The sequence below is a fragment of the Petromyzon marinus genome, chromosome 42 (assembly GCF_048934315.1).
Source record: "Petromyzon marinus isolate PM22_M1 ecotype Great Lakes invasive population chromosome 42, UKy_Petmar_22M1.pri1.0, whole genome shotgun sequence".
NCBI classification, from domain to species: domain Eukaryota; kingdom Metazoa; phylum Chordata; class Hyperoartia; order Petromyzontiformes; family Petromyzontidae; genus Petromyzon; species Petromyzon marinus.
In genome coordinates this window covers 12,798,029-12,821,314 of record NC_133708.1, presented here as the reverse complement: position 1 = coordinate 12,821,314, position 23,286 = coordinate 12,798,029, and the positions used below count along the sequence as shown (strand labels likewise).

Below are 23,286 nucleotides of genomic sequence, written 5' to 3'. Positions count from 1 at the left end.
AATAACCCATCGGCATTTCATCGAAGAACTGCATTGTGGTCCTATTTTCTTAGGTCGCCATGGAAATAAATTCGATTAAATGTGGCCGCCAGGCATGGATATAAGCGAACTAAAACGAATACTTCTGGTGCATTAAGCAAATAAAGACGGTCTAGCTTACAGCAGACATTCAAGATCCCGTGACATTACAAAAAAAAGACTATGATGCCATGTGCACCAGAATTACACTCACAATGTAATTACTGCAAAGCAAAACCATGTCAATTCGACACATATGGGGCTGTGGCCTTGCCGAATTATCCAATATTCCAAATGATGTACAATGGTACTCCCCAGTGCCTCCTGCCACAATTAGAAAAATAATCCAAATTAGTTTGCCAAACTTTTCACACCCCGTACGCATTGACAAACACTCTGCATCAATTATATCCAAAACTTTGTATTTGTCTCACAGATCCAGGGTTTTATACTTCAGTCTCTTTCCGTTACTTCTTGATGGAGGTGGAGACGGCATTTCTGAGAGGGTTGGCGTTAACAGTGCACACACACGAGGGAAAGTCCAAAACGACGGGTCTGCACTAACACTCGCCACACTCACCACACTTACCACACTCACCACGCTCGCCACACTCGCCACCCTCACCACGCTCGCCACGCTCACCACGCTCGCCACGCTCATCACGCTCGCCACGCTCGCCACACTCGCCACCCTCACCACACTCGCCACGCTCACCACACTCGCCACCCTCACCACGCTCGCCACACCCACACGCTCGCCACACTCATCACGCTCGCCACGCTCACCACACTCGCCACGCTCGCCACGCTCACCACAATCACCACGCTCGCCACACTCGCCACCCTCACCACGCTCGCCACACTCGCCACACTCACCACACTCGCCACACTCACCACACTCGCGATCCTCACCACACTCGCCACGCTCACCACGCTCACCACACTCGCCACGCTCGCCACCCTCACCACCCTCACCACCCTCACCACCCTCACCACACTCGCCACCCTCACCACCCTCACCACACTCGCCACCCTCGCCACACTCACCACACTCGCCACCCTCGCCACGCTCGCCACGCTCGCCACACTCACCACGCTCGCCACACTCGCCACACTCCCCACGCTCGCCACACTCACCACGCTCATAACGCTCACCAAAATTGTGTCTTTCTGCGATTCGTGTGTTTTTTTTTGCACGTAAAGAGCGTTAAGATGCCATGGTAGTTAGGTGCCCGATAACTAAAAATCCCGATCCTCAAGTCCTGACACCAAGTGTCTGGTGTTGTAACGTTCTGACCTGCCCTTACCGGACATTGATGAAAAAGAGCTTTATAGTTAGCTTAACACGTAGGCTTCCGCGACCAAAATTATCCATAATAGAGGATTATGGGCTAGATCGCGTAAATATACATGTGTCGTTAAACCCGCCAGTATAAATAAATAAGTAAATACATATTCGAATTCCGATTCTGGCTCCACGTTTACCTTCTGCCCTGGCATCCCAGAGTCACCTTTCAATCCACTCTCTCCATCCAGCCCCTTGAAGCCACGTTCACCCTGCGTACACACACACATTGCGATTAACACACGCACAGATACACAGGGGCACGTGCAGTGGGTAGATCCTGGCTGCCACTTATGACGAGCCATCCAGGAGGTGTGTACTTAGGGCAGTGGTTCTCAGCCTGTTTGGTAGAGCGGCCTTCCAATTGCCCCTACCCCATCAAACTCCTAAAAGCAAATTATTACTAAGATCTAAATACACATTCATGCCTCTAGTCAGTGCAGTGTTAGCAAGGCACTAATTTCATGTCATCACCACAACGTGATGCTGACTTTCACCGTTGCCACTGTCAAAATTTCTCCTGCACGGCATCCATGCCTGTGGGTGCATTCCCCCAGAAAAGTTTAAGAATCGCCGATTTAGGAAGAGTGTCTGTGTGTGTGTGTAGCTGTTTGCGTGCTGCGCTACAAACCTGGCGACCCGGTGTCATGAACCGGTCCTGGGCCTCCCCTAGGTTGACTCAGCCTCAAATAAATACCTGGTCTGGTGCTTAAATATTGTCCCTGGGGAGACATAGGCGGCCTGGCGTGGTGCTGGCCACCCACCCCCTCGTGTGCCATGCCGGCCTTCATAGGTGCTCGCTAACAGCACTTGCCCCAACAGTCCGTTAAGGCTATACGGGGGATCTTTGTCTTTGTAGGGTGTGGGTGTCGGTGATGCTCGTGCTCACTGGCTCTCCTTTGTTGCCTCTCGCTCCGGGCAGTCCTTCAACACCCACTGAGTTTCCCTGCACAGTAATAATCACGGGGACAACGAACAGGAAATATCATTGTTTAGTATTCAATACATTTTCTTTGTCCGCAACGTTATCCAGATTGTGATCTCGGTGTCATAACCTGCGAGAAACAATCCCTTGGAAGTAAAGGCCCCAAGGAAGTGGATATCACAGAGATACCTCTGAGATCCCTTCCAAAGTGACCTCTGGTTAACACAGTTGGTGATAAGAAAATATGGAAAAATCAGTAAAAAAATCCATACCTTGTCACCTTTAGACCCAGGACTTCCAGCGTCACCCTGAAAGAGAATGATGACAAATTTAAACAAAAATAAAACGTATCTCGATGTGCGTTAGTAAAACGGCCGAACGTTCGCACGGCCAAACATTAGAACGCGCGCCGCTTCTTGCAGAGACGTTCGCGGTTTCGAACCCATAGGCCACCCTGGTTAATACTCCGGGTGTTTCGACCATAAATACCATGCGCAAGTCTGCTTCACAGCAGACGTTCAAGATCCCGTGTGGCATCGCTCAAAAAGACAGCAGGCCACGTGTGCCGGCGTCACTGTCCACACTTTAAGAATCCCTCGACAAGTTACCTCTCTGGGTAAAATCACACGAAAATATCATGCCCCTCACCTCTTCAGCCCCTCAGCGGGCCAGGCTCTCATCCATTTAGACCCCCACCTCTTCAGCCCCTCACCCGGCCAGGCTCTCATCCAATTAGTTTGGTGTACGAGGAGCTTTGAGCTTTGGCTTCGTGCCTCGTGAGTTCTCGATGGAAAATTGCGTCCGACCCGTGACACATGCGCGCGTTACATATCGTGCTTATTTTTTAATGTTGTTGTTTAAAAACGTGCTTACATTATTATTTTGGAGAAATCGGCCAAACAATACCAAAGAAGGACTCTCTTGAGAAAAAGCCTTGAGACTTTGTTGAGACATTCCAAGAATATACAAAATAATAATACGAACCTTATTTGTACTTAAATGCATGGACACGTTTTCCAACGGTATGAACATTTCCACTGGGCAAGGTAATTTTCATGAAACCCATTTCGACACAAACGCCATTTTCCGTTCGTCCGAGAGATATTTTTTTTGTTAGCAGGCGTTCGGCAATGGCGAGCTGATTCTGTTATTGTTTACGCTAGACAAAAAGCAAATGCCGGTCACCTTTGCGCGAAGCTAAATGAAATCATCGAATGAAAAGTGGAGAGAAAAAAAAGAATACTTCAATTACCGGCACTTGAAATAGAAAAATTAAAAATGTCAACAAAAAACTCCCCCCCCCACCACTTCTGCATGAATTGATATTGGCTGTGACAATGGGCCATTTGTGTTCCAAATAGCGCCACACGACGGAGAGGCTAATGTAGCACGAAGCCACATAATGACCGTCTCAAAGCACTGTGCTCGCATGGCTTAGAGCATGGGCTTGGTCACCCGTGGTGGAGGCAATGAAGGACTACAAACACACATTTACAGTGAGGGAAAAAAGTATTTGATCCCCTGCTGATTTTGTACGTTTGCCCACTAACAAAGAAATGATCAGTCTATAATTTTAATGGTAGGTTCATTTGAACAGTGAGAGACAGAATAACAACATTAAATAAGTATTTGACCCCTCTGCAAAACATGACTTAGTACTTGGTGGCAAAACCCTTCTTGGCAATCACAGAGGTCAGACGTTTATTGTAGTTGGACACCAGGTTTGCACACATCTCAGGAGGGATTTTGCCCCATCGTCTTTGCAGATATTCTCCAAGTCATTAAGGTTTCGAGCCTGACGTTTGGCAACTCGAACCTTCAGCTTCCTCCACAGATTTTCTATGGGATTAAGGTCTGGAGACTGGCTAGGCCACTCCAGGACCTTAATGTGCTTCTTCTTAAGCCACTCCTTTGTTGCCTTGGCCGTGTGTTTTGGGTCATTGTCATGCTGGAATACCCATCCACGACCCATTTTCAATGCCCTGGCTGAGGGAAGGTGGTTCTCACCCAAGATTTGATGGTACATGGCCCCGTCCATCGTCCCTTTGATGCGGTGAAGTTGTCCTGTCCCCTTAGCAGAAAAACACCCCCAAAGCATAATGTTTCCACCTCCATGTTTGACGGTGGGGATGATGTTCTTGGGGTCATAGGCAGCATTCCTCCTCCTCCAAACACGGCGAGTTGAGTTGATGCCAAAGAGCTCCATTTTGGTTTCATCTGACTACAACACTTTCACCAAAGTTGTCCTCTGAATCATTCAGATGTTCATTGGCAAACTTCAGACGGGCATGTATATGTGCTTTCTTGAGCAGGGGGACCTTGCCCTAGGCCGAGGAAGATTGGCAGTTCTTTTGTGTTTCTTCCATTTGCGAATAATCGCACCAACTGTTGTCACCTTCTCACCAAGCTGCTTAGCAATGGTCTTGTAGCCCATTCCGGCCTTGTGTAGGTCTACAATCTTGTCCCTGACATCCTTGGAGAGCTCTTTGGTCTTGGCCATGGTGGAGAGTTTGGAATCTGATTGATTGATTGCTTCTGTGGACAGGTGCCTTTTATACAGGTAACAAGCTGAGATTAGGAGCACTCCCTTTAAGAGTGTGCTCCTAATTTCAGCTCGTTACCTGTATAAAAGACACCTGGGAGCCAGAAATCGTTCTGATTGAGAGGGGGTCGAATACTTATTTCCCTCATTAAAACAAATTTATAACATTTTTGACATGCGTTTTTATGGATTTTTGTTGTTGTTTTTCTGTCTCTCACTGTTCAAATAAACCTACCATTAAAATTATAGACTGATCCTTTCTTTGTCAGTGGGCAAACGTACAAAATCAGCAGGGGATCAAATACTTTTTTCCCTCACTGTATATTTTTGACCAACAGGAGGATCTTGCTGCCAGGAAAACGAAAAAAAGTAGGAACATTATGTACGTATGCTGAACTTCTTTCACGCCGCACGTAGCCAACAGTCACTAATCGGAGGGTTGTGTGATTTCCCACGTTGCGTCCATGCTTTTGTGATGTCATTCATATTGGTTGATTATAAAAGGGTGGTAAAAATATAGATGACTTTCAACAAAATACTGTATTTACAAAGACGCATAACTTAAACTATTATTCGGGTTTCCCTCGTTCTGTGCGACGTATATACAGCTCACCTGTAACGATGGCAAAATGGGTTCCACAAAACCGGTCGTTAAGTGATTTGGTTGTTGAGCATAGGAAATACATGTTAAAGGCTTCATTCGTTCCAATAGCATGGAAATGAACGTTTTTCACCCAAAAAACGTACTTTCTAATATTTAAACCATGGATATAAATACATAAATATACTAACAACATTATAAACACACAATATTAAAATAAACACGGTTAATCGATGCATGAATTAATATTTACTGTACCTGCAACAGCCCGTCGTTAACAGGGGAAAGGTCGGTAAGTGAACACATTGGGCTCTATAGAGCCACTACACTGCACTATACACTACACTATTATAGACTACACTACTATACACTACACATTGGGCACTATAAAGTCACTACACTACACTATACACTACACTATTATAGACTACACTACTATACACTACACATTGGGCTCTATAGAGCCACTACACTACACACTACACTACTATAGACTACACTATACACTACACTATACACTACACATTGGGCTCTATAGAGCCACTACACTATACACTACACTATACACTACACATTGGGCTCTATAGAGCCACTACACTATACACTACACTACTATAGACTACACTATACACTACACATTGGGCTCTATAGAGCCACTACACTATACACTACACTACTATAGACTACACTATACACTATACATTGGGCTCTATAGAGCCACTACACTATACACTACACTACTATAGACTACACTATACACTACACATTGGGCTCTATAGAGCCACTACACTATACACTACACTACTATAGACTACACTATACACTACACATTGGGCTCTATAGAGCCACTACACTATACACTACACTACTGTAGACTACACTATACACTACACATTGGGCTCTATGGAGGCCCGTTGTTAAGTGATGAGTCGTTAACAGGGGTGGTCGTTAAGAGGGGTTCTACACTAACTACAATATACTACTATACACTACACTTTTATACACTACACTACACATACTACTATACACTACACTACTATACACTACACTACTATAGACTACACTATACACTACACTACTATAGACTACACTATACACTACACTACTATAGACTACACTATACACTACACTACTATAGACTACACTATACACTACACATTGGGCTCTATGGAGGCCCGTTGTTAAGTGATGAGTCGTTAACAGGGGTGGTCGTTAAGAGGGGTTCTACACTAACTACAATATACTACTATACACTATACTTTTAAACACTACTATACACTACACATACTACTATACACTACACTATTATGCACTACACTGCTATAAACTGCACTACTATACCACTACACTACTATGGACTACACTATACACTACACTACTATAGACTACACTATACACTACACTACTATAGACTACACTATACACTACACATTGGGCTCTATGGAGGCCCGTTGTTAAGTGATGAGTCGTTAACAGGGGTGGTCGTTAAGAGGGGTTCTACACTAACTACAATATACTACTATACACTACACTTTTATACACTACTATACACTACACTACACATACTACTATACACTACACTATTATACACTACACTGCTATAAACTGCACTACTATACCACTACACTACTATAGACTACACTATACACTACACATTTGGCTCCATGGAGGCCCGTTGTTAAGTGATGAGTCGTTAACAGGGGTGGTCGTTAAGAGCGGTTCTACACTAACTACAATATACTACTATACACTACACTTTTATACACTACTATACACTACACTACTATACACTACACTACTATAGACTACACTATACACTACACTACTATAGACTACACTATACACTACACTACTAGACTACACTATACACTACTATAGACTACACTATACACTACTATAGACTACACTATACACTACATTACTATAGACTACACTATACACTACATTACTATAGACTACACTATACACTACTATAGACTACACTATACACTACTATAGACAACACTATACACTACACATTTGGCTCCATGGAGGCCTGCGGTCGGACGTGGGCCAACACGAAGTATGTGTCCTGAGCGAGCTACTCGCGGCACGCAGCTGCCCTGCGCGCTTTCTCTTTGCGTGCCCCCCGTTTTATTTCTTGGAACGCATCTACCGCCACCGCACAGCGAATCGGAAACCACATACCTTCGTTCCAATGTCTCCGGAGAGACCAGGGAGACCCTGCGTTGGGACAAGAGACGGTGACATTCATTGTGACGCGAAACTCGTCTCAAGGCGTTCATTCGTAAAATAAACCCCCGACGGGGGGGATGGAAAATAAATACGTGTGATAAATATGCGATGCTTCAGGCAATGGCTCTTCGTCATTGTCGAGCATAGCAGAGAGATCTCCGCGTCGTTCATTTTGTTATTTGTGCCCGTGCACTACTGCCAATGCAAGACAGCGTCACCATTTAAAAAAACATTTTTTTAAAAACAATTTATGTTGCCAGCCATCTAAACGTGTTTCATGACCCATTGACGGCTGTCCTTATTTGCGCTTCAGAGTCGCGGTCACTTATTGTTATCTGTGAAATATTCGTGCGCGCTATAAATTGCGTTGTCGTTACGATTATTGACGACTTTGGAAACGTGCGTTTCGATTATTTGTCTGATATATATTTCCACACGACGATAAGCCACTTTCGTTGAGCTATCAACTGTGGCCAGGTCGCTTCTGAAAAAGAGCTACTTAGCTCAGTGGGCCTTACCTGGTAAAACAAATAGTTGAAATATAGTTTTAATTTAATGTGTGTCTAGAGGGTGTGGGGGAGTAGCTGGCAACTGTGCTCGTCACACCGACGATCGTCAACCCTGACAGAGCAGGCCTCTGTGTGGCAGAGACCACGCAAGTGGCAGACACAACGGTGCTAAGCGAGGCTGCTTCGTCGCTCAACTAAATGTGACATAACACGACATCATTGTGGAGAATACAATTAACTAAATAAATAATCAATGTCTGCTTAAAATATCCTCCTCGATACGTAATTTGTTTTTATTTTATTTTATTACGTATCCAACGTATTATATAGTTTTGTGTCAAACTAGGACCCATATCTACGAGTCATGGTTTTTGCCCTATAAACATGCTGGCGGTCCGCCAGCATTAGGTCAAGGGAGCCTGACCCTGCTGATGAGACACTGAATGTCGAAACCGGTCCAGAGTACGCTGTTAAAATGATGTACTCTCAGAGGGCCGGTGTGGGTGATGGTATCTGCTAGGGGCAGATCTGGGACTGACGTTTTGTTCTCTGCTGATTTATATTGTGCCCAAAGATTATGCTTATGCTGGCCATTGGATGCTGAGTGCCCTTGTGTCTCTGTGTTTTTTCTGGCATGGCCTTTGCAGAAAATATAAATAAATAATTGCACATTATTAAATTGCCGATTTTGACAGAGGTGGTTTCACACGAACAAAAAAGAAACGTGGGAAGGTTACGGAACAATGACACTTATTGGCTCACATTAGACCTTGGAGGAATACACAAACATTGCTTGCATGGTAATGCGTGGAGTTAACCAACTTTAAGGGTCACAACCAAGGCCTCTGTGCTGACCGGGGTCACAGATTTAAATCAAGCAACCAATTCACATTTCTTCTCAATTTAGGACTTGGGGCTCCACTAAAACCATCCTCAGAAAAGACTCTTGCCGGTCCACTTACATAAACAATAACAATGTATCAAATGTAAAATTATTCATGTTGTCAATCCACTGCTGGATGAAGGTCTCCCCATGCCATTTCGGTTATGTGGGGGGAAGGGGAGGTGTTTGACCATACTTCACCACGCTGGTAAGTGCGGGTTGGTGAAGGGAGCGAGAGGGGTGCCCCAAGAACAGATTCGGGTAATCGCTCGCCACCGAATGTAAGTCGTGGCCGGGAATCGAACCCAGACGGCCGGGTTCATCGCTCAGCGCGTGATCCGCAGTTGCACGATCCACAGCGCGTGATCCACAGTTGCACGATCCACAGCGCGTGATCCGCAGTTGCGCGATCCACAGTTGCATGTTCCACAGTTGCACGATCCGCAGTTGCTCGATCCACAGCGCGTGATCCACCGCGCAACTTCCTCCACCCCAAATTCGTTTCGGTGCTGCCTTACAATTGTATTTTTTTACGATGCAATATAAAAGAAACGGCTGGTTTGTGGTGCAGTGTGTTCGCTTGGCTGTGTATGTGGTTTTATTTGGTTACATTTTTGGGCAGAGGAGGCAAGCGGCGGAGAAGTGGCGGAAAGGCCTCCAAACAGAAGAAGCTCTATGGAGCCACTCTAAGAGAGTACTTGGCCTACTCTTCCACACTGGCCAGACGTCTTGAATGGGGAGGTGGGAGTCGCCACACTTTACCCCGCCACATGCGACCCGACGATCGACTAGCTGTGGTTATACCCATGTCTCCTGCTGAGTGGATAGGAGCGCGGGGGGGGGGGGGGGTAGAGGGGGAGATTTTAAGAAACTTGCTCCACTGTTTCAACTGCCACGCGCCGTGAGGATTGCAAGTCCAGCGTGCGGACCGTTGCTCGTCCGACTGGCATCCGATTGGAGCGACACAATTATTCCACAACGCCGGTCATGTGCCAACTGTAGTAAGACGCTCTCACCATGGAACCTTTGGGACCGACTAATCCGGGTCTTCCGTCTTCTCCCTATGGGGGACAAAACACTCACGTTGAGGCGCGTGCGTACGCAGCATACGAATGACTTGAACAGCAGCCACGAGCCAGTGGTGGAAATCCCACGTTCCCATGCCAGGGGCCACACTTTACCATGCTTACGATCTCCTCTGATGCTTTACACAGTGGCAGTAATCTTTTTGCCATGCTTTCGCTCTCAAGCAATTGTATTAATATATGCCCGTCCGAAACTACTGCAGAGCAGTGCATCGGCCCCATGTTAGAGAATAGCCCATGCAACTGGATATCACGGAAACTGATTCTCAGATCACTTAAGGTGACCTCTGATGCTCTCCAGGCCGCTGTTCTTTCCTGCCTGCTCTGCTGCCGAGATATTCGCAGCATTGAAGTCAAAAAGCAACCATTCGAATTCTCAAAGCTGGAATTTTGCCAAAATTGAGAAAGTGAAAAATACATTTGAATGTTTTTTTTTTGGACAGTCACTGATGGACTCAGCTGAGACCATGAACTCGCTAAAACCTGACAGTCCAGTTTGATCGCAGGTGACGAATGTAGGTTTACAATCCATGATCTCAGCAGGGCCAGCTGAATGGTTTAGCTCCCGAGTCACCAGGCCACCTCTGTGGTGTTATTTGATTGGATCTGCCATGACATGATCATTAGCTAAGCTGACCTGTGACCCGAATAAGAATGAACCACCTTTTGTTCGTTAGAGGCGGGTGTCTATTTACCAGTGGTAGTGGCTCAAACGCAGTGTAATGTAATTCAGAGATAAATGGCGCACTTGGGATGAAATTAAAGTTAAAACAAACTGCCATTGTTTATTAATGCTCCTATCACAGAGCTGTTGTGCAACACCACACTTGTTAATTTTTAGTAAATTAATTAGATTTCTTTCCATCTAAACTTTTATGCCATTATCTTTTCCAAATTTCTGTAATGTTTAATCAAGAGTTTTGTTACCATTTTAATTAAAATTTGTCATTTTTTCCGTGGCACGTCCTTCCTTCAGCGTAGACAATGCACAGTCACACTCAAATCAGCATTTTTTAACGAACTCTTTAGCTTTAATCAATGTCATACTGAACTTTATTCCATCGCACGTAATTAGGCGGCAAAGGATAATCATTCGATCGGGGGGGAGGGAAAGGGAGGACATTATTGGAGAGCATGCTTTTACGCGAAATCAAAACACAAGGATTGATGGGCTCAAATCCCGTCCGATGATTTGTGGCGCGGAGCAACGGAATCAGCTGGCGGTGCGCAAGCCCTCGGTGGATCGTTACATCGCAGGACCGTGAGCAGCGGCGGCTGCGGCTAGGGGAGGCCTTCATCCAGCAGTGGATTGACCGTAGCTGACGATGATGAATGTGTAGTTGATGGCAGAGGTTTAGGATGCACCCCGTGCACCGTTATCAGAGTGGGAAAGTGAGAGCGTGGATGCAGTCGAGAACCCTTTGTGTTCTTAGGCACCGCTGTGCGTCACGCAGGGGGTTGTGGGGAGTGGTGGCATAGCGGTTACCGCACCGCGCTACGAACCCAGCGACCAGAGTTCGATTCCTGCTCACGGCCACCACCAGTGACGATTATCTGAACCGGTCCTGGGCCTCCCCTAGGTCGACCTAGCCTCAAATCAGAGTACCTGGTGCAGTGTGTAAACCATCGCCACCGGGCGTGGTGCTGGCCCCCCACCCCTTCGAGTGCCATGCTGGTCTTCATAAACGCTCGCTAACTGCACTTGCCCCAACAGTCTGTTAAGGCTACACAGGGGATCTTTGCCTTTGTGAGGGTGAAGGTTGCGATGGGTGAGACACGGTGAGGAGGATGTTGGAGGGCAAGTTACTGAGAGAGGCATTGGAGGAGTAGCTAGTTTCACTCATTTACTTACCAAAATATTTTTTGATTTTACTAGGTTAGTTCCCGCTGTGCTGTATAGCTCTGCTATTTTTTTGTGGCCAAGGTCAGAAGGCCTAAAAAAAATGCAGATGGCGATAGCGATGCGACTGTGAGATTAAACCTTGGACGTGGAGTGCCAACTGTTGCAACAGACGCGTGATCTTGGCAGGAGGAAGGAAGCGATGGGAATGTTGGGTAATGTCACGACCAGTAACTGGGATAATCTGTTGACGTTTGCTGATGTTGTGACAGGTTTGATCACCGAGTGAGATGGTTGCTATAATACAAATTCCCAATCCGTAATTATTTGAGAATAAAACCCTTAAAAAAGACACACGCACGCTTTTAGTTCTTAATCCAAATTCCCCGCCTGGCTGCCGGTCATGCAAAAATCAATTCCTTAATAAAGCTGCTTATTATTTGATTCACATTTTAATACGTTTTTAAAAAAAATCTGCATACGTACATGTCTCCGCAGAGTCTGCAGATAAGACCGTTCATTTGCTAAGCTCCGATTTTCCACAGCCCCTTCGAACTACGGTGCTCCAATTACACGTAAACTCTGTAACTTTTGAGTGGAATATTTCAGAACCAATTAGCAGCACCACCTCAATTAAGTTTTGTTATTTGTAGCACTACATTTCAGATTAAAATAATTGTCTCTCAATATTCAGCGCTTGCCCTATCACGTAAATGTCTTTAATCAGCCACGGGTGGCGCTGCGGTTAAAGCACCGGGGCTCCACAGTGGGACAGCTGCGAGTTCAAAATTGCAAGGTCAGGGATCAACTCAGCTAAGCATCCCCCCCTGGGTGCTGATAAAATAGTTGATCGTTTTCAATTAAATACCACTTAGTGCGAACTCTTAACGGAGGTCATTCTATGGAAAGAGTTGCTTCATCCAGGGTAATGAGGAATTTCCACCTCTGACGGGCACTTCATTCATCATCATCATCATTTACCATTTTTAACATCATCATATTTTTTCAGAATATTTATTCATGCTGGAGGAATCCGATGAGCTTATAAAGTTCTTTGTCGAAGATGTCCAGTAGATGCTTCACATTTCATTGCATCTCGACATGCACCCAAAGTGGTTTAAATACGTGAACCAAGGTGCTTGCCAAAGACCACTAGCCCCAACAGTCCATACAGGCTATACGGGGGGGGGGATCGTTGACTTTTGTTTTGTCCAAATGTGTAAGGAGGCTTGGAGTGAATGCACGGGGAGTGGGCACCTGCGGGTGATGGCTGTGATGTGTGGTTCAAATAACGTGTGTGTCTGCTCAATGCAGCGTGATTGAAGCGAAGTGGGCGCAGAGAGAGATTGAAACCACTGGGCCCTTATCTCCGGTAGAGAAATGAGCCGAGCGAAAATGTGTCTGGATTCAAGTGGACGCACGCGCACTCATGCACCAGTGCACGCACCTCTGCGCGTGCGTGCGTGCGTGTGCGCATAAGAGGGAGCGGTGGTGTCGCGGTTAGCGTGCCGCGCTATGAACCCGGCATGACCCGAGTTCAATTCCCACTCACGGGCAACACAAGTGGCGATTATCTGAACCGGTCATGGCCCTCCCCTAGGTCGGCTCAGCCTCCAATGAGTACCTGGTGTGATGTGTAAATGTCGCCACTAGGGAGACAAAGGCGGCCGGGCGTGGTGCTGGCCACCAACCCCCTCGTGTACCGTGCCGGCCTTCATAGGTGCTCGCTAACAGCACTTGCACCAACAGTCCGTTACAGCTATACGGGGGATCTTTTTTAACGTGCATAATATATTCATTGTGCATGTGGAGGGCAGTCGTGCAGCAGTTAGCGCACTGCACTGTGCCACGGATCTGGCTACCTGAGATCGATTCTCACTCACGGCTAACACCAGTGACGATTATCTGAACCGGTTCTCGGCCTCCCCTCGGGTCACCTCAGCCTCAAATCAGTACCTGGCGTGATGTGTAAACATCGTCACCAGGGAGACAACAGGTGGCGGTGCGTGGTGCTGGCAACCTCTTGCACTAACAGCACTTGCCACAACAGCCTGTTCAGGCTATTCGGGGGATCTTTGTCCTTCACACATTCCCAGCGCACCGGTACGTGTCTTGCAAGCACAAACCCGCGAAATGCACATGCGTGCAAACTCTGACGTACATCGATGTCAGAGGTGTGGCTCGGTGCTCGTTGCAAGCAGCTCGTAAATGGGAAGGCTGAGAGTTCAAATCTGGTTGGGGCTTGACGCCGGCCATCATCCCTGCACGGTCGTATAAAGTGAGTACCGCTTTGTGTGGACGTCAACAATGGTTGTTCTCTGGATATACTCGCCCCTGTCATAGGAATGTGGAATTTCCACCAAGGGCTCAGGGCTATAAGTAGCAAGCGAGTACAGCCTCAAGGAATGACTTTTGCTCTTTTTGTCGCAATTAAAACTAAATTCCGCCAATTTCAGAAATTAAATGAATCGTCACAATTCAGCAATGCAACGTGAATTAAGAATCGATTATTTATATTTTATACTTTAGCGATTCACCCACTTGCACAACAACAACCGCCGTTCGTCACTAAATGGCAGCAACGTCACCACGTCTTTTGTGCCAGGCTCGGTGCATCTTGAGGGCATCGCGTGAAGTATGCAAGGCTGGCAGGGGGCTCACGGGACAGAGCCACGTGTTCAGGGTTGACTGAGATGAAATTGTAGATGCACCAGCTCATGTTTACATACCGCACCAGGTACTCATTGGAGGGTGAGTCGACTTTGGGGTGACCCAGGACCGGTTCAGATGATCGCTATCACTGGTGTTGGCCATGAGTGGAATCGAACTCGGGTGACCAGGTTAGTAGCGCAGCGCAGCGCGCTAACCACTACAAAGACAAATATCCCCCGTATAGCCTTAACAGACTGTAGGGGCAAGTGTTGTTAAGCGAGCACCTATGAAGGCCGGAACGGTACACGAGGGGGTGGGTGGCCAGCACCACGCCCGGCCGCCTTTGTCTCCCCAGTGGTGATGTTTACACACCGCACCAGGTACTCATTGGAGGCTGAGTCGAGCTAGGGGTGACCCAGGACCGGTTCAGATAATCGTCACTGGTATTGGCTGTGAGCGGGAATCGAACTCGGCTCGCCGGGTTCATAGCAAAGCACGCTGACCGCTATACCATGCACACACACAACACCAATAACACACGTACTTACACAACAACAACACACACACTCACACAACACCAACAACACACAGGCACAAATACGTACCCGAATTCCAGGTTCACCTCTCTCTCCTCTCAGTCCAGGTGTTCCTACCCCAGTCTCTCCCTACAAGAAGGAGTCACACGTCACGTGAAGACAATTAATAAAAAACTGAAACTTCATATTGCCGGCGATCATTTTCCTCGTATCCTACTACAATCCGTCGAATCGGGCATGACAGAATTGGCTGAAGGAATCGCCGCGTGCCGATGATACACAGCAAGTGGCTGATGTCGCTCAGCAGGCCTACCTTGTCCCCCTTGTCTCCCCTGGAGCCCGCAAGGCCCTGCGGCGCACAAACACAGCGCGGACGTTCACACGTGACAAGAGAAACAACGCAATATGCAATGTCCTGAGCAACACATCCAGGTTTTTTATCCATATTTGTTCGCTGGATGTGGCTATGTAGGGGAGCGGTAGTGTAGCGGACAGCGTGCTGCACTGTGGACCCAACAGAGGCACCAGTTTGATTGCCGCTCACGGCCGACACCGGTGACGATTATCCGAACCGGTTCTCTGTCTCCCCCTAGGTTGATTAATCTTCAAACGAGTGCCCGGTGCGGTGTGTGGGGAGACAAAGGCGGCGGTGGTGCGGGTCACCCACACCCCTCTCGTGTGGCGGGACTCAGGTGCTCGCTAACAGCGCTTTCCGCAACAGTCTCATCAAGCTATACGGGGGTTCTTAGTCTTAGTAGTAGTTGTATGCCAAAGGTCTCGTCATTAACCCTCCATCACCCGACAACATTGCCACGCTGACAAATATTTAATTTGAACTTATCAATGTGTTGGTGAATTTTTTTTACCAATACAGCTCCTTACCCTAGGCTTAAAAGCTTTCTCACGACTGAAGTCAAGATCAAGATTGACTTAAAGCTTTCGTGCCTGCAGGGATTCATATTCTTGGGTCTTTCGGTAAAGTCACGTCGATAGGTTCTTCAGGAAAAAGGTTTTTCCTGAAGATTTTTCTGAAAAAGTTTTTTTCCTGAAAAGTTTTTTGCGATCAAAACGTCGGAGTTTTTTTTGTTATTTTTTGTTATTTTCTTTGAACCTATCTACGTGACTTTACCAAAAGATCGAAGAATATGAGATCAATATTGTTCAGAAATGCTATCAATACATTAACACGTCTAAATTATGTATTTATCAGCGTGGCAATCTTGTGAGGGGGTTAAGGGTTGTTAATGAGAATAATTTTGGCTTCAAACTACCGCCACAATGGCATAACTCTAAAAACAAATACAGTGAGGCTGATTTTGTACGTTTGCCCACTGACAAAGAAAGGATCAGTCTATAATTTTAATGGTAGGTTTATTTGAACAGTGAGAGACAGAAAAACAACAACAAAAATCCAGAAAAACGCATGTCAAAAATGTTATAAATTTGTTTTAATGAGGGAAATATGTATTTGACCCCCTCTCAATCAGAAAGATTTCTGGCTCCCAGGTGTCTTTTATACAGGTAACGAGCTGAAATTAGGAGCACACTCTTAAAGGGAGTGCTCCTAATCTCAGCTTGTTACCTGTATAAAAGACACCTGTCCACAGAAGCAATCAATCAATCAGATTCCAAACTCTCCACCATGGCCAAGACCAAAGAGCTCTCCAAGGATGTCAGGGACAAGATTGTAGACCTACACAAGGCCGGAATGGGCTACAAGACCATTGACAAGCAGCTTGGTGAGAAGGTGACAACAGTTGGTGCGATTATTCGTAAATGGAAGAAACACAAAAGAACTGCCAATCTTCCTCGGCCTAGGGCAAGGTCCCCTTGCTCAAGAAAGCACATATACATGCCCGTCTGAAGTTTGCCAATGAACATCTGAATGATTCAGAGGACAACTTTGGTGAAAGTGTTGTAGTCAGATGAGACCAAAATGGAGCTCTGGCATCAACTCAACTCGCCGTGTTTGGAGGAGGAGGAATTCTGCCTATGACCCCAAGAACACCATCCCCACCGTCAAACATGGAGGTGGAAACATTATGCTTTGGGGGTGTTTTTCTGCTAAGGGGACAGGACAACTTCACTGCATCAAAGGGACGATGGATGGGGCCGTCAAATATTGGGTGAGAACCTCCTTCCCTCAGCCAGGACATTGAAAATGGGTCGTGGATGGGTATTCCAGCATGACAATGACCCAAAACACACGGCCAAGGCAACAAAGGAGTGGCTCAAGAAGAAGCACATTAAGGTCCTGGAGTGGCCTGGCCAGTCTCCAGACCTTAATCCCATAGAAAATCTGTGGAGGGAGCTGAAGATTCGAGTTGCCAAACGTCAGCCTCGAAACCTTAATGACTTGGAGAAGATCTGCAAAGAGGAGTGGACAAAATCCCTCCTGAGATGTGTGCAAACCTGGTGGCCAACTACAAGAAACGTCTGACCTCTGTGATTGCCAACAAGGGTTTTGCCACCAAGTACTAAGTCATGTTTTGCAGAGGGGTCAAATACTTATTTCCCTCATTAACATGCAAATCAATTTATAACATTTTTGACATGCGTTTTTCTGGATTTTGTTGTTGTTATTCTGTCTCTCACTGTACAAATAAGTCTACCGTTAAAATTATAGACTGATCATTTCTTTGTCAGTGGGCAAACGTACAAAATCAGCAGGAGATCAAATACTTTTTTTCCTCACTGTATGGATCACTGAATTGGCTAAAAATACCCTTTGTCTTCTTTAGTTCTTTTGGTAAAGTGACTTTTGCCGAAATAACCAAAGAAGATGAATCCTTGCAGTCACGAAAGCTTTAAATCGAAAAAGACCCTTTGTTTTAAGCTAACATCCCAGTTTTGTTGAGTGCACATTGTGACATTGCAAAATCTTCCATTTTTATATAAATATATTTACCAGGTAGCTGGTAAATATATTAGTTATTTTTCAGAGGTGACCTGGCCGCACATGATGATAACTTATCATCCAAATGGCTGACATCATCCTACTCTTTGGTTCTATTGGGTAAAGTCACGTAGGTAAAAAATAAAATAACAAAAAATCACGACGTTTCGGCCACAACACAAGCGGCCTTCATCAGGTGAAGGGACGAGACTGTCTGGAGAACAGCGCTGGAGTCGTGATCTGAGCGTGGCTTTTTTCACTCCAGCGCTGTCCTCCAGACAGTCTGGTCCCTTCACCTGATGAAGGCCGCTTGTGTTGTGGCCGAAACGTCGTGATTTTTTTTGTTATTCTATTTTTTACCTACGTGACTTTACCCAATAGAACCAAAGAGTATGGATCCTAGCAGTCACGAAAGCTTTAAATCTAAAATTGACATCATCATCACAGTGGGAATTTATAGTTGCAGCCAAATAATCTAAACACGTGTTGATTTTAAATGTGGAGGGGGACAAAACCAGCAGAACCCGTTGAACAATCCATGCAACCACCACGGGGAGAGAGACTCCAACAGGCATCGTCAAGGTCCGGGATCAAACACTTGACCTCCTGCGCACCAGGCAAGGAAGATGACACCTCCTCGCCATCGTCAGTAAATCTAAGATGAAAGTGTCTCCCTCCACGCTCCATCGAGCAATGGAAGCGGCGCTTACCTCAATCGGCGGCCCTGATCCAGTGGTGAGCATTCCACATTCCCATGGCAAGGGTCAGTTTTATCCATAAAACAGCCACTATTGTTTCGTAAAGTGGAACTTATTCGACTGATGGCAGACAAATAGCAATGGGCTGAGTCCATCTCCGAGTGGGAATTTAACTCATGAGTTTCCCCATTGGGGGTCCATCGCTCTGACCTCATCACCGCCGTGCAAGATGAAGGTAATCAAGGCGACGATTTTGCCGCGGAAGTTTTTAACGGAATCCGTGGCCGAGGTGCGGAAAAAAAAGACAATTTGCGGAAAGGTCACAGAATAAGGTCTTATAAAGTCGATGTTTCTCATTGTATTTACATGAAAAAAAAAAAATACTTGACAAATAACCGGTGTAAACAAAATATATATATACATAAGTAGAACCGGCAATTTCAGTTATTTAGTGAATATATTGCCATATTCAATCGATTTTGGTCGAACCGATTCAAGACCTCCAGACGCTCCCCACGCTGCACACCCACCACACTGGCTATCCGTATTGACACTCCAGCCATTCCCGTGCTTTCATGGACTTTGTTCGCAGTGCCGGGGCGGGCGGTGGTGGCTATGCCACGTGGCTGCTGCAGCGTTGCGGAGGCAGCGCCGGAGATGCCTGTAACCTGGCTCGTCAGGGGAATACCGTACAGCAGAAAATGTGGACTCTGCATGGGGTTGAGTGTTTGCCCGTCGCACGCGTGGGTTTTCTCTGGGAGCTTAGGCTTCCTCCCGCATCTAAACACTAATTAATTGGTCGATAACACCTTCGTACATCGAGGACTGCAGAGCTTGGGCAATTGTTGGCGCTGTCTCATCGCGCGGCTGCCTTCCTGCTTGCCCTTGGTTCCAAACCTCTGTGTTGTTTTCTCTCTCTCCCCCTTCGCGAGTGAGATGACGCTGTGCGGCGTGTTACAAGTTGAAGTTATTAGAATTATTGCGATGTTGATTTCCACCACCACCCGTGGTGAGCTCCGGGACGAGATCGCAGCTCGCAATATACGTTGTGTTTGTAAGAAACTGAACCGTAAACAACAGTGGCTACTATCTTCACTCATTCGGTCCGTGCATTGATGTGCAAGACCCCTTCAGAGCGACTACGTTTATGCATTAAATTGTTTTGTTTTGCCATCACCACTGTGGAAAAAGCTACATTCCCAAGTGGATATGCTTTTCGCTCGCATTTTAGAATGTACGTAGTCATCCTGTTATGTTTCAACATAACAACAAACTTTGTATACTTCCCTCTCGTTCAATCTACAGGAGACACTTCGCGCAATAATACGGTCGTGCAATTGCTGCGTATTGAGTGATATTGCACACGTGCAGATTAACTGAAGAAAATGTATATCTTTTTTTTTTTACCAAGTTTCATTGGCACACAATTCACGTTTATGATGTGGGATCCTGGTCTGTGTTGCACCTACCGGAGGCCCTATGGGCCCAGGAGGGCCGGACGGGCCCATGTCACCATCCCTGCCAGAAAATCCAAGGGGACCCTGCAAAGAGAATACAACAGTGGCATGAGCAAAATCTCAAATAACTGGCGAGGAATTTTGGCATTGGCCATCAAGGCCAACTTCGGACAATAATTTGATTTAGCAGATTTCGTCCGTTAAATCTGAGATCCGTTGAATGGGGGGTCCGTTAAACCGAGGGTTCACTGTAGTTGAAAAGTCAGCAAGCCACCACCACCATCACCCAAGGTTTGGTCTCATCATCGTCAATGTCATCATCATTGTCACCATCTTGTTACCGACCCCTGATTGCCATTCCAAAGTCTGTCTCAGTATCACCTTGCCCTCCTGTATCCCCTCCACACACGCACAACCCATCGTAAACTCCTGCAGTCCTCCCTCCCGCACTCTATTCTGGGTCTCCAAGTCGACCTACCCTTCCTAACCATTAGATTCCTACCGTCCTCCACGCACGACCACATTTGGCAGGCCGAAAAGCTCGTTCTTTCAAAATAGTGATTCAGATAGTTCCCACGATCGTTTGAAATGATAAAAAACCACTACGGGTAAATATAGTTTGTAGAGGAGCAGTGGTGCTGTGGTTAGCAACACTGCACAGCGGACCCGTGATTCCGAGACCATGGGTCAATTGCCAACTGGGTGACCAGTTTCAGTATCTGATAGATGGAAAGAAGAGACGGCGAGGTGTTGTGGTGGCATCGTCATTATCATCATCAATGCCAATAACTATGAAAACGCATTCATTTTTACCTTGGCCTTTGACTGTATGCAAATATCCACGTGCATTTGATACAATAACCCTGTGTATATTTATTGTTATTATTATTGGGTCGTTTGTTAACGCAGGAAAGCCTTACTGAGTCTCCTGACTCTGTTTCAGGAGGGTATGCTGGTTGTATGGCATTCTCTCGATTATAAAAGACATTTTCTTTCTCAAAATAACCCCAATAGTTGGGATGCGTCTTATAGTTCAGAGAAAACGGGAATAGCTACTAAAACTATTTCTAAACTACTTTTATTTTACTAGGTAAGGTCCACGGAGCTATACAACTCTTATTCAGAAGCAACCTGGCCACAAATGAGACCCTAAAGACAAGTGGCGTATCACGTGGAAATGTACAGCAGCCAAATACTCTAAACGCACGTTTCTAAAATGTGGAGGGAAAAACCCGAGGACCCGGAAAAAAATCCACGCGACCACGGGGAGAGAGACACCGCAAACTCCAAATATACAGCAGGCGTCAGGGTTGGGATCAAAACCTACGACCTCCTGTACCCCAGGCGAGGTAGTTAACATCTCGCCACGTATCCCAGACACGTGTTTCTCCGTGGCCTGGTTAATTAATGTCAGTCACCTTCTCTCCCGGAGGACCGAGCTGGCCCGGTGCGCCAGTCTCTCCACGGATCCCGGCAAGGCCGGAATTTCCCTGGATCCCTTGGGGACCTGGGGCCCCGGGGAGGCCAGGTGGACCCGATTCTCCCTGTGAAAGAATATAGACGAGGAAGAAAAATCACGCATATGCATGGTATACGGAAATGCTTTTCCAAACGTGTGTTTTTGATGATCCTCAAGTGCTGGGAATCAAACTCAGGTCACCAGACCCTTAGAGTAGTGCACGAACCACTGTGCACTACTCGCCACAACATAAGACAACGATCCCCCCAAAAGCCTTAAGACAGGCATGCGCTGTTAGCGAGCACCTATTAAGGCCGTCACGGCACACAGGCCGCACCACCGATTAGCATAATAAGCTCAACATACACACAGAGTCGGTGACCAACAGCACACTGTGCTACCTTTGTCTCTCCAGTTCTGATACTCTGCACCAGGTACCCATTTAAGGTTGAGTGAACCTAGGGGAGGGCCCAGGACCGTTTCAAATATTCACCACTGTTGTTGATCGTGAGCAGGAATCGAACTCGGGCCACCAGGTTGGCAGCGCAGTGCACTAACCACTGGACGAGCGCTCCCCAGATGACACACACGCACCACATGCACGTGCCCACCTACATAACTGCAAGCATAAGCATTGCTAATAATGATACTATAAAGGGAACAAATGACGGAGAAAGTTCTGGCTAATTTCATCCTCGTTGTGATACCCACCACATCTCAATATAATGCTGTGCTCAATTCCCCCTGCACAGGGTAAATTCATAATAAAAATGATTCAGCTCTTAAAAATGTGACTGAAATATCCGAGTAAATGAGACCAGTGCATCCCCGTGGGTGTTGGGATTGTATACGCTTTGAATGATTGTGTGCATTACAGCGTGTCTAATTTAGCCACGTGCGTGCGTCCATTTAGGGAAAGCCGGTAGTGGAGTGATTAGTGCGCTGCTACAAATTCTATAACCCAATTTCAAATGCTGCTCAAGGCCAACATCCGTGGTGAACATATGGACCGGTCCAGAGCCCCTTCTTTGTCAACTCAGTCATAAATGGGAACCTGGTGCAGTGTGTAAACATCAGTACTGGGGAGATAAAGGTGGCCCGGGGGGTGGTTCTGGCCACACCACCACCTCATGTCCTAGGCTGACCTTCATGGGTGCACACTAACAGCACCTGCACAGTCTGTTGAAGAAATATATGGGGGGAGGATTTTTGTCTTCGCTGGAATAATTTTTGCGGTGTGCTGGTAAGTGCTTTGGTAAATTTATAGGGTTGTTACCTTCTGCCCTGGGAATCCAGGTTGCCCACTGGGTCCGGGAATTCCTATAGATGGCTCGCCCTGTGTATAAAGAATGAAAGAACACACACACACGGGCACGCGCACGTGAGCACGCACACAGCCACACAACAACAACCGCCATTCGCCACTAAGCGGCGGTGACGTCACCACGACGCTTGTGCCAGGCCATGTGCACCTTGAGGCCACGTGAAGTGTTGAACGCCCGCTGGCAGGAGGTCACGGGGTAGACCCAATTGCCACGGGTCGACTGACTGAGATGACTGGCTGATGCACCACCTGTGCCCCCTACTGTGCCAACTTGCTGTGCT

The 23,286-nt window shown here is 46.7% G+C and overlaps 1 protein-coding gene across 2 annotated transcripts in view; it reads right to left on the bottom strand.

Moving 5' to 3' along the window:
- LOC142930618 (uncharacterized) overlaps nt 1–23,286 on the bottom strand; it is a 71,410-nt gene that overhangs the window by 23,894 nt on the left and 24,230 nt on the right. For both annotated transcript variants that reach the window (XM_076073540.1, XM_076073541.1), the window contains 10 exons: nt 22,958–23,017; nt 21,641–21,766; nt 20,235–20,306; nt 15,485–15,520; nt 15,241–15,300; nt 10,075–10,119; nt 7,619–7,654; nt 2,561–2,596; nt 2,253–2,309; nt 1,504–1,575 (listed from right to left, as the gene is read on the bottom strand). In XM_076073540.1, coding sequence (XP_075929655.1) covers nt 1,504–1,575; nt 2,253–2,309; nt 2,561–2,596; nt 7,619–7,654; nt 10,075–10,119; nt 15,241–15,300; nt 15,485–15,520; nt 20,235–20,306; nt 21,641–21,766; nt 22,958–23,017 — 600 coding nt within the window. The remainder of the gene's footprint in view (nt 1–1,503; nt 1,576–2,252; nt 2,310–2,560; nt 2,597–7,618; nt 7,655–10,074; nt 10,120–15,240; nt 15,301–15,484; nt 15,521–20,234; nt 20,307–21,640; nt 21,767–22,957; nt 23,018–23,286) is intronic.